At 40.8% G+C, this 12,746-nt stretch overlaps 1 protein-coding gene across 8 annotated transcripts in view; it reads left to right on the forward strand.

Annotated features, from left to right (window-relative positions):
* Window positions 1-11,682, forward strand: part of Lcorl (ligand dependent nuclear receptor corepressor-like) — a 156,563-nt gene extending 144,881 nt beyond the window's left edge. For 6 of the 8 annotated variants that reach the window (XM_013503313.1, XM_013503316.1, XM_013503317.1 and 3 more), the window contains one exon: window positions 11,246-11,370. In XM_013503313.1, coding sequence (XP_013358767.1) covers window positions 11,246-11,269 — 24 coding nt within the window. In that variant the 3' untranslated portion in view covers window positions 11,270-11,370. Of the gene's footprint in view, window positions 1-11,245 lie in introns of all 8 variants that reach the window. The other 2 variants (XM_005402491.2, XM_013503312.1) reach the window with 2 other exon arrangements.
* Window positions 11,683-12,746: the final 1,064 nt, after the last annotated feature.

Consider the following 12,746-nt stretch of genomic DNA (forward strand, 5'->3'; position numbering starts at 1 on the left):
TGTGCCCAGGACAGTCCCCACAACAAAGAATTAGCTGGCACCAAATGTTAGTGATGCCCTCCTCTAGGGCTACTTGGACATCACTTAAGTAAGGCAAGCCAGTAATCACTTGAAGGCTCTACTAAATACCCAGTGTGTTTAGAACTTTCCATTCCGGCTGATGGGAACACAAATTACATCCAGTCTTACATGCCTTTTAGGCATTTTCTAACTGGTGCTTTTCAGTGGTTCTTTCCACGTGAATGGGAAGCATTCATGCACTGACCAGTAGATCAGCATTTACCTTCAGACTCGAGAGCCCTCTGCGTCTCTCTGGAGTGCGCACATGCTGAGCTGTGCTCCTTCTATGCTCAGCCCCACTTGTTCACCTCTCTTCTGTACTCCGCTGCACTAATTCTCTTCCCTGCATTTCCTGGACTCTCAAATCTGTCTCATCAGGTCAGGAATACTTACAGGCCCTCTTGGGTTCTGTTCCATGTCATGCAGCCCAGAAACTCCCCAGGTGGCCAGCCAGAGCAGTTCTTAGGACTTTGATCTTATCCTGTCTTCAGTGTTGTCTGTCTGTTTGGGGGGTTTTTTGGTTTTTTTTTTTTCCAGTACCAGGAATCGAACTCACAACCTTGTGCTTGCCAGGCAGGCGCTGTGCTGCTGAGCTAAATCCCCAGCCCCTCAATGTTGTCTGTGCAGTGCCTCTCCCGTGTCATAAAACCATCTCAAGCTGGGCCTGGTAGTGTAGGCCTACTTCTACCAGTCTGGGTGGCTGCAGCAGGAGGGTCACAAGTTTGCACCAAGCTTGGGTAACTTAACAACTCGGCAGGACCCTGTTTCAAAAAATTAAAAAATGGGTTGGGATATAGTTCAGTGCTAAAGTCCTAGGTTATTTCATTTAAAAATTGTTTTAAAGTAACAGGGTTGCTGGACATGGTGGCACACACCTATAATCCCAGCACTTGGGAGGCAGAGGCAGGAGGATTGCTGTGAGGTTGAGGCCAGCCTGGGCTACAAAGTGATTTCAAAGCCAGTCTGAAGTGTATAGTGAGACCCTGACTCCAAAAGACCAAAAATAAAAAAATAAAAAAAACCTAAAAGTAATAGGGTTAATACAGCTTCTTTTCACCATGGCCCAAAGAAGAAAGTGAAGGTTTATTCTTTCAACAAGAATTTGCCCAATTTCCTTTATTTTGTTTTTGAGACAGGGTCTCATTAAATTGCCCAGGTTAGCCTTGAACTTGGGATTTCTTGCTCATTCTTCCAAGTGCTAGGATTACAGATGTGTAGCACCACTCCCAGCTTTATTCGTCCACTTTCTGTGTACTAAACCAAGTATTGGAGCTACAGTGAGAGGCAAGAGCAGCAAGGATCTGTGTTCTCATCAAGTTTGTATACTCGTGGGAGAGAAAAACAAAATCGAAACCATAAAGTAGTGACAAGCTTTGTGTTCATGATACTGGATGATAAAAGGAGTTTCAGAGAGTGGTGTGCACAGTACGTTTAGTTGGCAGGGTCCTTTATGAAGAAGTAATGTGTGAACTGGGTGAAGCTGAGATATCCAAGATAGAGATCACTGATTAAAGAATCTTAAGATGAGGACCTTTGAAAGCAGTAAAGAATCAGAAGAAACTAATGCCTGGGACACCCTGATGAAATTGTAGCAATTATACAGAGTAGGGTGACTTGCAGTAGAAAAGACAAAGGAAAGCCAGTAGTGTGTTTGATTCTAGAGGCCAAAAGAAGTGAGTTTGAAGAAAGAGGGTATCTTTGCGTGGACTGCTGCAACAAATAACCACAGACTGAATGGTTAAACAGAAATTTATTTTCTTAGTTCTGGTGGCTGGAAAGTAAAAGACCAATGACTAGCACGGCCTGGTTCCTGGAGGTGGTTCTCCTGCTGGCATGCAGAAGAGCTGCCTTCGCACTGTCCTGGGAGGGCAGGGAGGACTCTGGTATCCACTCCCAAGAGGATTCCAGCCCCATCAGATTAAAGGCCCACCTTTATGACTTTCCCTTAATTCCCTCCTGAAGGCCCTATCCAAATGCAATCACAGTGAGAGTGATAGCTTCAGCGTAGCAGTTTGGAGGGATGGAGGGACAGAAGTCCACAGCAAAGGAAATGGTAGCAGAGCTAAATGTTGCCAAGAAAGGAAAAAATTTAAGAACTAAAGATGATTGGATTTATCGGTGTGTCTGTCATTGGCGATTTCAGTTATTTCATTCAGTTAAAGATTAAAGTCCTGGAAGTACCACCAGGCTGATGTGGTTTTAAGGAATGCGAAGGCAAGGGAAGAAGCAAGTATAGGGTGGCTCACTAATCTAGCTCTAAAGTATTCAGCTTGAAGAAGATGGAAGATTAACGTCTTATTCAAGATGGAGACCTTGCCCTTGCCTCAACATCGTGATGAGGATCCAGTTGACACGGGCTGGTCTGTTATTGACCCAACAGTACTGACTTATGACTCCCACAACTCTTTACCTTAAAGTAAAGAAGAGGTTTACGAAGAGTCTGGGCTGGCAGACAGGGCTCAGATGTTGGTTCTGTCGTGCGCCCTCACGTATTCTGTTAGCTGGCTGCAGGTGACGTTTACCTCTGCTGCGTGTGCGTCTCACATCCACCCAGCAAGTCGGCCCAAGCAGCTCCAGGCTTCAGCTTTCGTCGCATATGCTGACATCCCTCTGGCCAGAGCAGGTCACATGGTAAAGCAGAATAGTCAGGCCAAAGGAGGTGAGTTTTAGGGACTGTGAAGCATTGGGGTCATGAGTGCACTGTTCGCTGTGGATGGCATGTCAAAAAAGGAAGAAAAAGTGTATTCATTCATCTACTACTGAGAAGATGGGAACAGGGTCCAAAACGTTCTAAATCAGCTCAGGTTCTGTGGACTTCCGTTAGCTGGTACTGCCTAAAATTATAAATTGTTTTAAATTCACATTCGTAAAGTTTACTTTCATTCTTTTGATAAAGGTAGCTGAGTTACCTACTGGATGCTGGGCTACCTCTCATACTACCTGAGGCACAGGTCAGCTTCTTGCACTGATTTAATATACAGGCTCATTAAGGAGTTCAGGAAAAGTCTTTTTGGCCAAGGGTCATTTCTAAATTGCATAGCAGTGATAAAAGTTTTTTCCATTCAGCTAAAATTCGGATAGACATCCTGTCTCTCAGTAGAAAACTTTTTCCATTTAAGATATTTTGTGAATTGCTGATTAGCATGGTTTGTTCTAATAGTCACATCAGTTACTAGGTACATATTAAGTATATAGGGATTTCTGTGCCGATCTTTGTATCATCTTTATATTGGTTGTTTTGTTTTGTTTTGTTGGTCTTTTGGAGACAGGCTCTCACTGTGCAGTTCAGGCTGCTCTTAAACTCACTTTGTAGCCCAGGCTGGCCTTGAACTCACAGCGATCCTCCTGCCTCAGCTTCCCAAGTGCTGGGATTACAGGCATGTGCCATCACACCTGACTTTATATTGAATTGTAATGTAAAATAGTTTTCCTAAAACTAGCTAAAGCAAATTGCAAATGTAGGATTGCAGTCCATTTTGTGTAACGATAATAAAATCGCTGAAGCTGTATAGTCTGTAAAGAAGGGAGGCTTATCCTTCACAGTTCTGGAGGTTTAGTAGCTTGATGTCAGCATGGATTTCTATTCAAGGGGGAGCGTATGCAAGAGAGATAGAGGAAGAGAGAGGAAGAGAAAGGGAGCAAGAGAGATAGACTAGGGAGGAGCCAGGCTTGTCTCTAACAGTAATGGCTAACCTTTTAGAACTTCCAGTGATGCAAACAGCCCACTGCAGCATGGAAGCAGTAGGCTCACCATCACTGCTTTGTAACAGCCTACTCTTGCCAGAAATGATTCAGTCCTGCAAGATCTAACCCATGTGCCAGACTAGCATCAACTCCTCCAAGAAGGCAGTCGTGACCCAGTCATCTACCGCTAGGCCCTGCCTCTGCGAAGTTCCACACCTTTCAGTGCTGTTCAATTGAAATCAGCGTTCAGGACATGAACCTAAGCATAAATATGCTATAAACACCATAGCATAAATTATGCTCCAAGACTATTGGGCTTCAAAGTATTCTCTTAGCCACCATGTTTTTCTGCTCCTTCAAATAATTATGAGTCAGAAAAAATTTAAAATCTGCTTAATCTACGAAGTCTTTAAATCATCAATATCCTGATTAAATTATGTCTTTAAAAATGGAAGTTAAATCTTTAAAAACAAAAACAAAAAAACTGTGTAATTTCTTACAGTTTGCCAAGAAGAGAAAAATTTACTCAAATTTAGAGTTCACAGTCACCAAGGCAGACCATGTTTACCTGGTTAGCTCCTGGGGCTTTTTCACATATGATCCCTCTGTAAGCCTAGAGATTAAAATTTAAACTAGTATACCATCTGTCTACACAAGTTACTGTATTATATGTATACAAAAATTATGCAAACTGCCAAAATGGTAGATACTGCAGAAAGAAACCCTACACATATCTGCCGTATTTCACCTCTAGTGAAAACACTTGTGCTGTTTCGTGACTTTTTTTGTGAATACTAGCATCAACTCACATTTATTGAGATTGTACTAAATATTCAGTCAGTGGGCCAGAGTGTTACATGCATGCTGTTCTCTATGCCAGTGTTTTATATAAGTTTACGAAATAATCACAATAGTCTTAGGTGGCAGCTTCTATTATCTTTGTTCTCCAGTTAAATCAAAGCCTAAAAAAGATTAAGGAATGTGTATTTAGCTAGATTCAAAGTCAAAACTCGGGCTGTACAAGCCCTCAGCCCCAGTTTACTGAATCTTCATCCCTGTAGCCCCATTTTGAATATTTATTTCTCTGGCCTCCCCAGTCTGCAAGTGTTGATCTCTCCTTTCTCTGCAATCCCTCGGTCCTTAGGTACTCCTTATACATTTATTTCACACTGGCTTTTATTTGTGTAGTTTATGAATACCTTCTCACCTGCTTCCTTACCATGTGGCAACGCTTGAAGATACCAGTGCGCGCTTTCTGAACTCTGCTGTTAGGCCTTGGTTGGAGCACAGAGGGGAGGGTGGATGGACCTTGCTCGCGGCCCCCACGCGGACCTGCTGTTGGGCACGCACTACCCCCTTGTAGAACTGAAAGCTCACTTGTGGAAAGGGCCTTGTACACCTCCTGGGGCCATCAAAGCCGTAATCCAGCAGACCAGTGGCCATTTTTATAACTCATTACTGGGAATTCACCTGTCCGCTTCATGGAAGTTCTCTCTCATCCAGCTTCGTATGTTTTGACAACCTTACTGTATTTGGATAGACGTGTGGATAGCAGTCTACAGAATATGACGTATAACTGTTCTTCAGTAAATTCCTACTGTGTCAACATTTACAAGACACCACTTCCAGAGAAAAGTAAATCACCCTCCAGAATTTGGAGTTAAATAATGAGCTTAAATGTAAAGGTGTCAGATACATTATAGTAACTACTACGTATGCAAATCCTGAACCCAAATCCAATTCATCTGCATGTAATGGGTGACTTGTTTCTCCCTTTAAAAACATAGACCTGTGTACACTGAAACCTCTTGACCTAACAAATGCTCTTACAGTACCTCCCAGAAACATGTTAGTCAATGCCATAACATTTTTTCCCCTTAAAAATTGGAGCAGCAAGCTGGGTGTGGTGGCGCACACCTGTAATCCCAAGGCAGCAGGATCGATGTGAGTTCGAGACTAGCCTGGGCTACAAAGTGAGCTTAAGGCCAGCCTGACCTGCATAGCGAGACTCTGTCTCAAAAAGACAAAAAAATATATATATATTGGAGTAGCAGTTTCTTTTTAGCTATCGGTATAGAAAAACCTCATGTATTAAATATATGGCTCTCCTGGGTGGGATTATGGCTGTAGCCCTTAGGATTTCTGTCTTACACCTAAAAACCACACACTTGTCCACATCTCACGTGTTCTTTGCATGAGACTCAGGTTTACAGCCCAAGAGTTAGGGTACAACGTTATAGGCCCTAAAGACTTCTGTTCATTGGTTGTGTGACCAGGTAAGTCATTTTAGTTCTCGGTGTTCAATAGGTGGGGCCCCGGTGCTAGAATGAGGTAATCTTCTTTTAAAAGGCTTTTGGGACACTTCCTAACATGCAGCAATTATTCTCTAAGTGATATTTTCAGACCTGTGTGGGTCACACCAAAATTTATGTTTCCTTACAAATTAGCTAGCACCGAAGTAAGCGTCCTAGCTCTGAGGACGGAAATGAGCCGTCACGTATCTTCAGTGACAAGTGAAACAAGCTTCAGTTATTAGCCAGACACATTAAATTTTCTTTTTTTTAAAATATGGAATTAGCAGAAACCAATTCAAATCACAAATGAGAATTAGACTAGTGTGACCTTCAGGTTTCCATCTTCTACCCATTAAGATGCACATACTCCACAAGCTTCCATTCAGAGGGTAGAGACAGCCTGTGTTAGGCTCCATGCGATTGCCGAAGCGCGGAGAGCAGCCCAGGATGTGTGGGTACACACTTCAGACGCGGTTTGCCCTTGCTGACCTGCACCTAGCGTTAAGGTGCCTGCTTTGATAAAGACCAAGGAGCCCTTATGATCTGTAGTTGTGTCCCCACATCTTCCTCCTTTCACCAAACTGTGCCAGGTTAAGTAAGCCTTGCATTTGCATACAGTTCCTTACTGCTTAAAGCATATTAATTGGCTCTCCCTATGACAGCTCTGGAAGGTAAGCAGGGAAGCTGGCAGTAATTTTTTCTTACAGGTGAAACAAGTGACGCTAAAGGACAGTAAGGTTATTTGTCCAAGTCAGAGGTTAACATCAACGCTTGGAGTCAGCTCTTTACGTTCACTCCCTCTTTACTCTCAGGCAGCACTCCGGTCGTCAGCCCTGGTGCTGACTGTTCATCTCAATCCGGACTACAGATAAAACCGCATTCTCACATGACTTAAATATGGTATATTTGCTTTCTAATCATGACACAAAACAAAATCATGAAGTGAAGCATTGATAAATCTGATGGCATAGAATGTAGAATGCATTACAAAATTACCATAAGCAGATATAAACTGTGTACTAGCAAATTGGTCTGGGTAGGAGAGTGTGGGGTTGTAAAACATCATAGAAGAAATGATTCAATTTTGTAATTACATAACAACAAGGAAAAGATCATCATTCCAAAGAACACAGAAAAAGCCGGGTATAGTGGTGTATGCCTGTCATCCTAGCGACTCAGGAGGCTGAGGCAGGAGGATCACAAGTTTGATGCCTGCCTGGGCGATTTAGTGAGGCCGTGTCTTGAATGAATGAATGAATGAGAAAGAAAAGGAAACGAGACAAGAAAAGAAAAAAAGGGAAGGAAAGAAGGTCTGGAGAGGTAGTTGAGTGGCAGAGTGCTTCTCTAGTATGCACAAGGCCCTGGATTCAGTCCTCAGTACCAACATCAAAAGAAGAGAAATGAATGACTACTAAGCATTCTAAGAGGAATGCAAATTAAAACAATGGCAGCCACTTTTTAACCTCACAGGTTTTTAGTAATCTGCAACTTTTATTATCCATCATGAGTTAGAGCGGGAGGAAAGAACGTTTTACAACTTATTGGTCAGTGTAAAATGCTGCCTTTCGGGTATTGCAGTAGCCACCCTCCTTCCATGGTTTGGCTTTGCAGCTTGTTACCTAGAGTTAGTCATGCCCTCCCCCCCGCAAGAAATAGCATGGAATAGTTCACAGATGAACAATTCTAAGTGTTAAGTTGCATGCTGCTCTGAGGAGCGTATGAAGTCTCACACCATACCCTGTTGTGCCCTGGAACCGAACCATCCCTTTGGTGCACACATGGTACATGCTACCTGCCCATTCGTCACTTAGTAGACATCCACTGTCCCGCCATCAACATATTGTTACAACTGTTCTGCTTTACTTCGTTACTGTTAATCTCTTGCTGTACTTAATTTAGAAATTCAAGGTCACCATAAGTACATAAAGGTTTTAGGCATACATTGGATTCCGGAATGTATCTGTCAAAATTGTTAAAGCACATTTTGACTCAGCTGTCATACTCCTAGACATCAACTTTATAGGTGTACTAACATGTTTATTAAATATTGTATATATTATTTTTTTCAAATTGTTTGTTGAGACGGGGTGTCTTTTTGTAATGCAGGCTGGCCTTGAACTCAATATGTAGCCCGGGCTGGCCTCAAACTCAAGGCAATCCTCTTGCTTCAGCCTACCGAGTGCTGAGATTGCAAGTGTGTGCCACCATGCACAGCTGTATCATTTCTTTTTAAGGAAAAGATTAAAATAGCTGGTCTATCCATTGAGATTGAGATACATTTTGATATAGTCATGGAATATTTTCTATAGCTCTTAAAAAAAGTCTGTATTCATAGTACAGACATGCAACAATATCTAAAAAGTACGTTTTGTAAAAAGATACACATAGAACTCCTATATCTAGAACCGTGCTGGGGAAGGAGCTAGTTGGAACACGTACAGCGTATGTGCAGACGTCAGTGAGATTATCTGGAAGAAGGGTGAGGGGCAAGGCTAGACGTGCTTTCCTTGTGTAACGTTTGTCCAGGTTGTGATAATTTTGCAAAATGTGTTCATTTTAAACCATGACAAAGACAAAAAATACTGTTTAAAGACTAATCAAGAAAAGGAGTAACATTAAACTTTCAGTATCAATGTACACTGTATGTAACATTACTAAGTTTTAATTTGCAAATGTTAAGGAATTTTTACAATTTCCTCTAGATTGCAAACTTTGAAAGCGTAGACTACACTTTCTTCATCTTTGTACCCCAAAAGCACTTTCTAATGGGTATTGTTTATTAAATACTTGCACTGACTCTGGTATTGAAAAGAGATCTAGATAAGTATTAATCAGAGAATCAGGTTCTTGTTTTAGCCCACATACGTCTGGATATCTGATACCCTGAAACAGAGCAGCTTTGTGTTCTGTATCTTAGTTTCTTTCTCTTAAAAGGCCTAGAAAGATATCCGCTAGCCTTAATGTTCTAATATCTTTGATTCCAGCACTTCATAACATAGCTATTATTCTCGTTCTTAATATTCTATAAACCCATAATACTCCAACTCACTAGTTTAAGAGTATATCAATTAAACATGTTAATCTGCACCTTAATAGTAGCATTTACTTCTTTCAAAACTGGCATTTTCAGCCAGGAGTGGTGGTGCATGCATGTCTTCTAAGCACTTGGAGGCTGAGGCAGGAGGATCACCTTGAGTTTGAGGCCAGCCTGGGCTAGATACTGAGACCCTGTCTCAAAAATAAATTAGTAAAAACTGCTATTTTCTTCCTATGTCTATGCAGTTTTGTGCAACCCTGAGGTCTGTGCACCCGTGTTGGTAGTAGCACCATTCTAGAAAATCAACATTTTTAAAGAGCTGCCTTAAATATTGAAAGTAAATGTAGTTCTTACATTACTATTTTCATATGAAAATGTGGATCTGAGTTCTTTCTTAGTTTTAATATTTCATATGCTTAACTGGCAGTCTATCTTGATTGCTGTGTATTTATAGCTTACCATGAGTTCTCAAAGATGTATATCAAGTGCTTTTTCGAGTTTTGCTTCCTTGAAAAACAAAAACTTAAGTTCTCTGAAGACCTCAGTCTAACTGTAAACAATGTAAGATTTTCTAAAAATCAACATTTCTGATATGAAAATGTATTTTAAATCCCTTTGACTTGTCTCTTACTGACATAATTTGATTATGTTCCTATTAATCCCATATCTCTGCTTTAACTACTGTAATGAAGAATAAGCCAATTGACATTTTGTCATTTTGCCGCGTGTCTGGTTATACAAATTTAAACCATGACACTGAGTGAGACGAGGACTGCTGGGGAAGGCAGCGAGAAAGGTGGCGGTGAACACGCGGTGTAACAGGACTGGCCTGTGGGATGTCAGAGCAGCCAGGTGATGGATGCGGCAAGGAGGCCTCACACTGTTACTGCAGTCTGGAGCTTGCTGTTGCCCAGCTCTACCCAACCGCTTACGTACTAGGACCTCAGTGTCCTCATTTCTGATTGGAGGATTCACAGACAGTTGAGAAACATTAAGAATACAGACCAGTTCAACTAGCCAGAGTTAACATCAAATGAGCAAGCTACTGAATAGTTTATAAGCCTAATATTTACATGTGTGTTAAATTTATATGTGCATAGACTTGGTACCCTTCAGATTTTCAAATTTCTGATTCTGAGGGGTTGCCCTAGTCCAGATGTTTCACGAATTCTATCTGTTGAATTTTAGGTGAGCAGCTACTGCTATTCCCAGAGGTACAAGAATGTTAACCTTTCCATTTAAACCTATGATGGGTTATCAAACATAACAGTGGAGTTTACAATGTGCAAGAGTTTACAATCAAGCGCACGATTGTGTGTTTTACTACACACCCAGAACATGATCAAGGTGTGAAGTTTGGGTGAGGCCTTGAAGCAAGTTTGGTTAAACATGGTGAAGGGCAAGGTTCCCAAGAAGGAGCAACAGTGAGCAGATGGAGCTGTGTCCAGGAGCTGTCTGCCCTAGATTCATCCCCTCACTGCTGCTTTGATTGAAGAGATCTGACCAGCTCAGCCCGCAACTTTCCCATCAGTGTGAATGTTCTTTAAAGCGGGCAGCCACAACAGCGGATGCCACGTGTGCTCCTCGGGTGGGGTGGCCGCCAGGTGTCCTGTCCCACCAACAAAACGACTATTTTTCTACTGATGATTTATCAGCCTCAGCAGAGGGTTAGCAGACAAGCTGGAAGGAACAGATCAAGGATTTTACTTCCCATTCCAGACTACGGATATTATGACCTCAGGATATTTGCGTTTAACTCTGATACATCTATCATTTATTACATGTACCATTCATTATCAAGTAAGAATGCATGTGAAGGTGTTTAGAACGTAGTAGGCAAAGTGGCTTTGATAGTGGAACATTAAGAAACAAGCTAAAGGGCTGAATCTTGCCAGTAGGCTGTCTTTTCTCACGTATACGGATGTCCTTCACGTGTGCAGTGCAGTGTTCTGTCCAGTGATATGAGGGAATGCAGTTCCCAGCTTCCATATGGCCGAGATCACTGTATTCAGTATGGAGACATAAAACTTGTACCTTCAGGATGGTAAATACTGTATCTATTGCATTGTTTGGAGGTCCAAACAATAGTACTACTGAATTCTCTTTTATAAGGTTGATAATTTATTTGAAATTAAAGTAAAACTAAAATGCCTTATACTTTTTTTTTCAGCATGCTACAAATGAAAACCGATGAGAAACTGAATTTGTCTGATGGGAATACAGCAAGTTGCCCTTTGAGCCCAATTAAGATGTGCCTTAATCGTCCCATTGAATGGAATCTGAATTTGACAGCAGCATCTCTAGCGAGCTGTACAGTTCATAACCAAAATCTCAAAAGTGAAGAAAAATAGATTGCAGTTCTTATTTTGTATGTGAACATTCTCTGTGAATAAGCATTTACCAATTGATCTTGAACTATTTCTAGTCCTGTGATGTCTTTATATTAAATCATGAACATTAATCATTTTTATTATATTCTTTGTATTTTTTTACATGTTATACACCAGACCATTGTGGAATTTTGCAGTAGACTTTGATGTTTCTCTCTTTAATGGTATTTTGTGAATTTTTTATGCTCTAAGTTTAAATATATAATTGTCCCCAGTTTTTCTTCTGTGCACAAAGTTTTAATATACAACACATCATGTAACCTAGAAAACTAGTATTGTAAAGACTTGTGGTGACCTGACCCAGGAACAGCTGTCTAACAGGTGGATACCAACTACCTCGAAGCAAACTGGTAAAAAGAAAAAGACAGAGGTATCTCTTGGAAGTACACATCTTTCACAGTTACATCTGTATAGAAGCTCAATCACAGTTTATCGTTAGATAGCATGCTTCCACTCCTAGACAAACGAGTTGATCAGTTCTCTTTCTCCATAGGCTGTAAGAGTAATGGCACAACTGCATGTTTACCCTTCAGCAAATCCATGCCTCTTGGTAGTTCCATAAAAACACTGTCTGGTGGCCAAAAGTTACCAATTTTGAATGCAAAATAGTAAATGGATTTACATTTGTTAGTTTTATTGTATCTTAGCCAATTATTTTAAAGTTTAAAGGGATAATTTAGAAACAGGTTAATATTCTTTAATAGCGTACAGCACATCTTGAGCAATGGCTGTGTGACTCTAAAATTTGAATAGTGAAAAGTACTAAAAATCTGGTGCTTCAATTTGTTTTTCTCTGCTAGAGAAAGCAAGCTTTGGTACAGTGGTCCATATATGAACATGGTTCCTTTCCTTTTGGATATCTTCGCCATGTGCAAACGGAATTTTAGTTTATTGTCTCTAAACACGTACAGCACATCTTATATACTGTTTCAGGCCTTCTTTCTTCCTACCCCCTCCTAAGAGTTATTTTTCAAATGGCAGGGATTTGACAAAAGATAGACAGAATTTGAAGCACAGGAAAAGAAACAGAGCCAAGAGAATGAAGAACAATCAGTGATTTGTACCATTGCCACATCTGCCTTTTCCTTTTGCTTAGTAAGCATTCCTGCTTTGGAATTTTTACTGCTTTTATATTTCTGAGTTCTACAAAGCACATATATGTAAATAATATAATAATTGGGTTCTAAAAACCAGCAATATTACTTTAGCTCCAGCTTAGAACATTAATAACCTTTACTAAATAAATCAAAAAGCACAATTAAACAGATCCATGTTAGGACA

The sequence above is a fragment of the Chinchilla lanigera genome, unplaced genomic scaffold (genome assembly GCF_000276665.1).
Source record: "Chinchilla lanigera isolate Chin_1 unplaced genomic scaffold, ChiLan1.0 scaffold00079, whole genome shotgun sequence".
In the NCBI taxonomy this organism is placed as follows: Eukaryota; Metazoa; Chordata; class Mammalia; order Rodentia; family Chinchillidae; genus Chinchilla; species Chinchilla lanigera.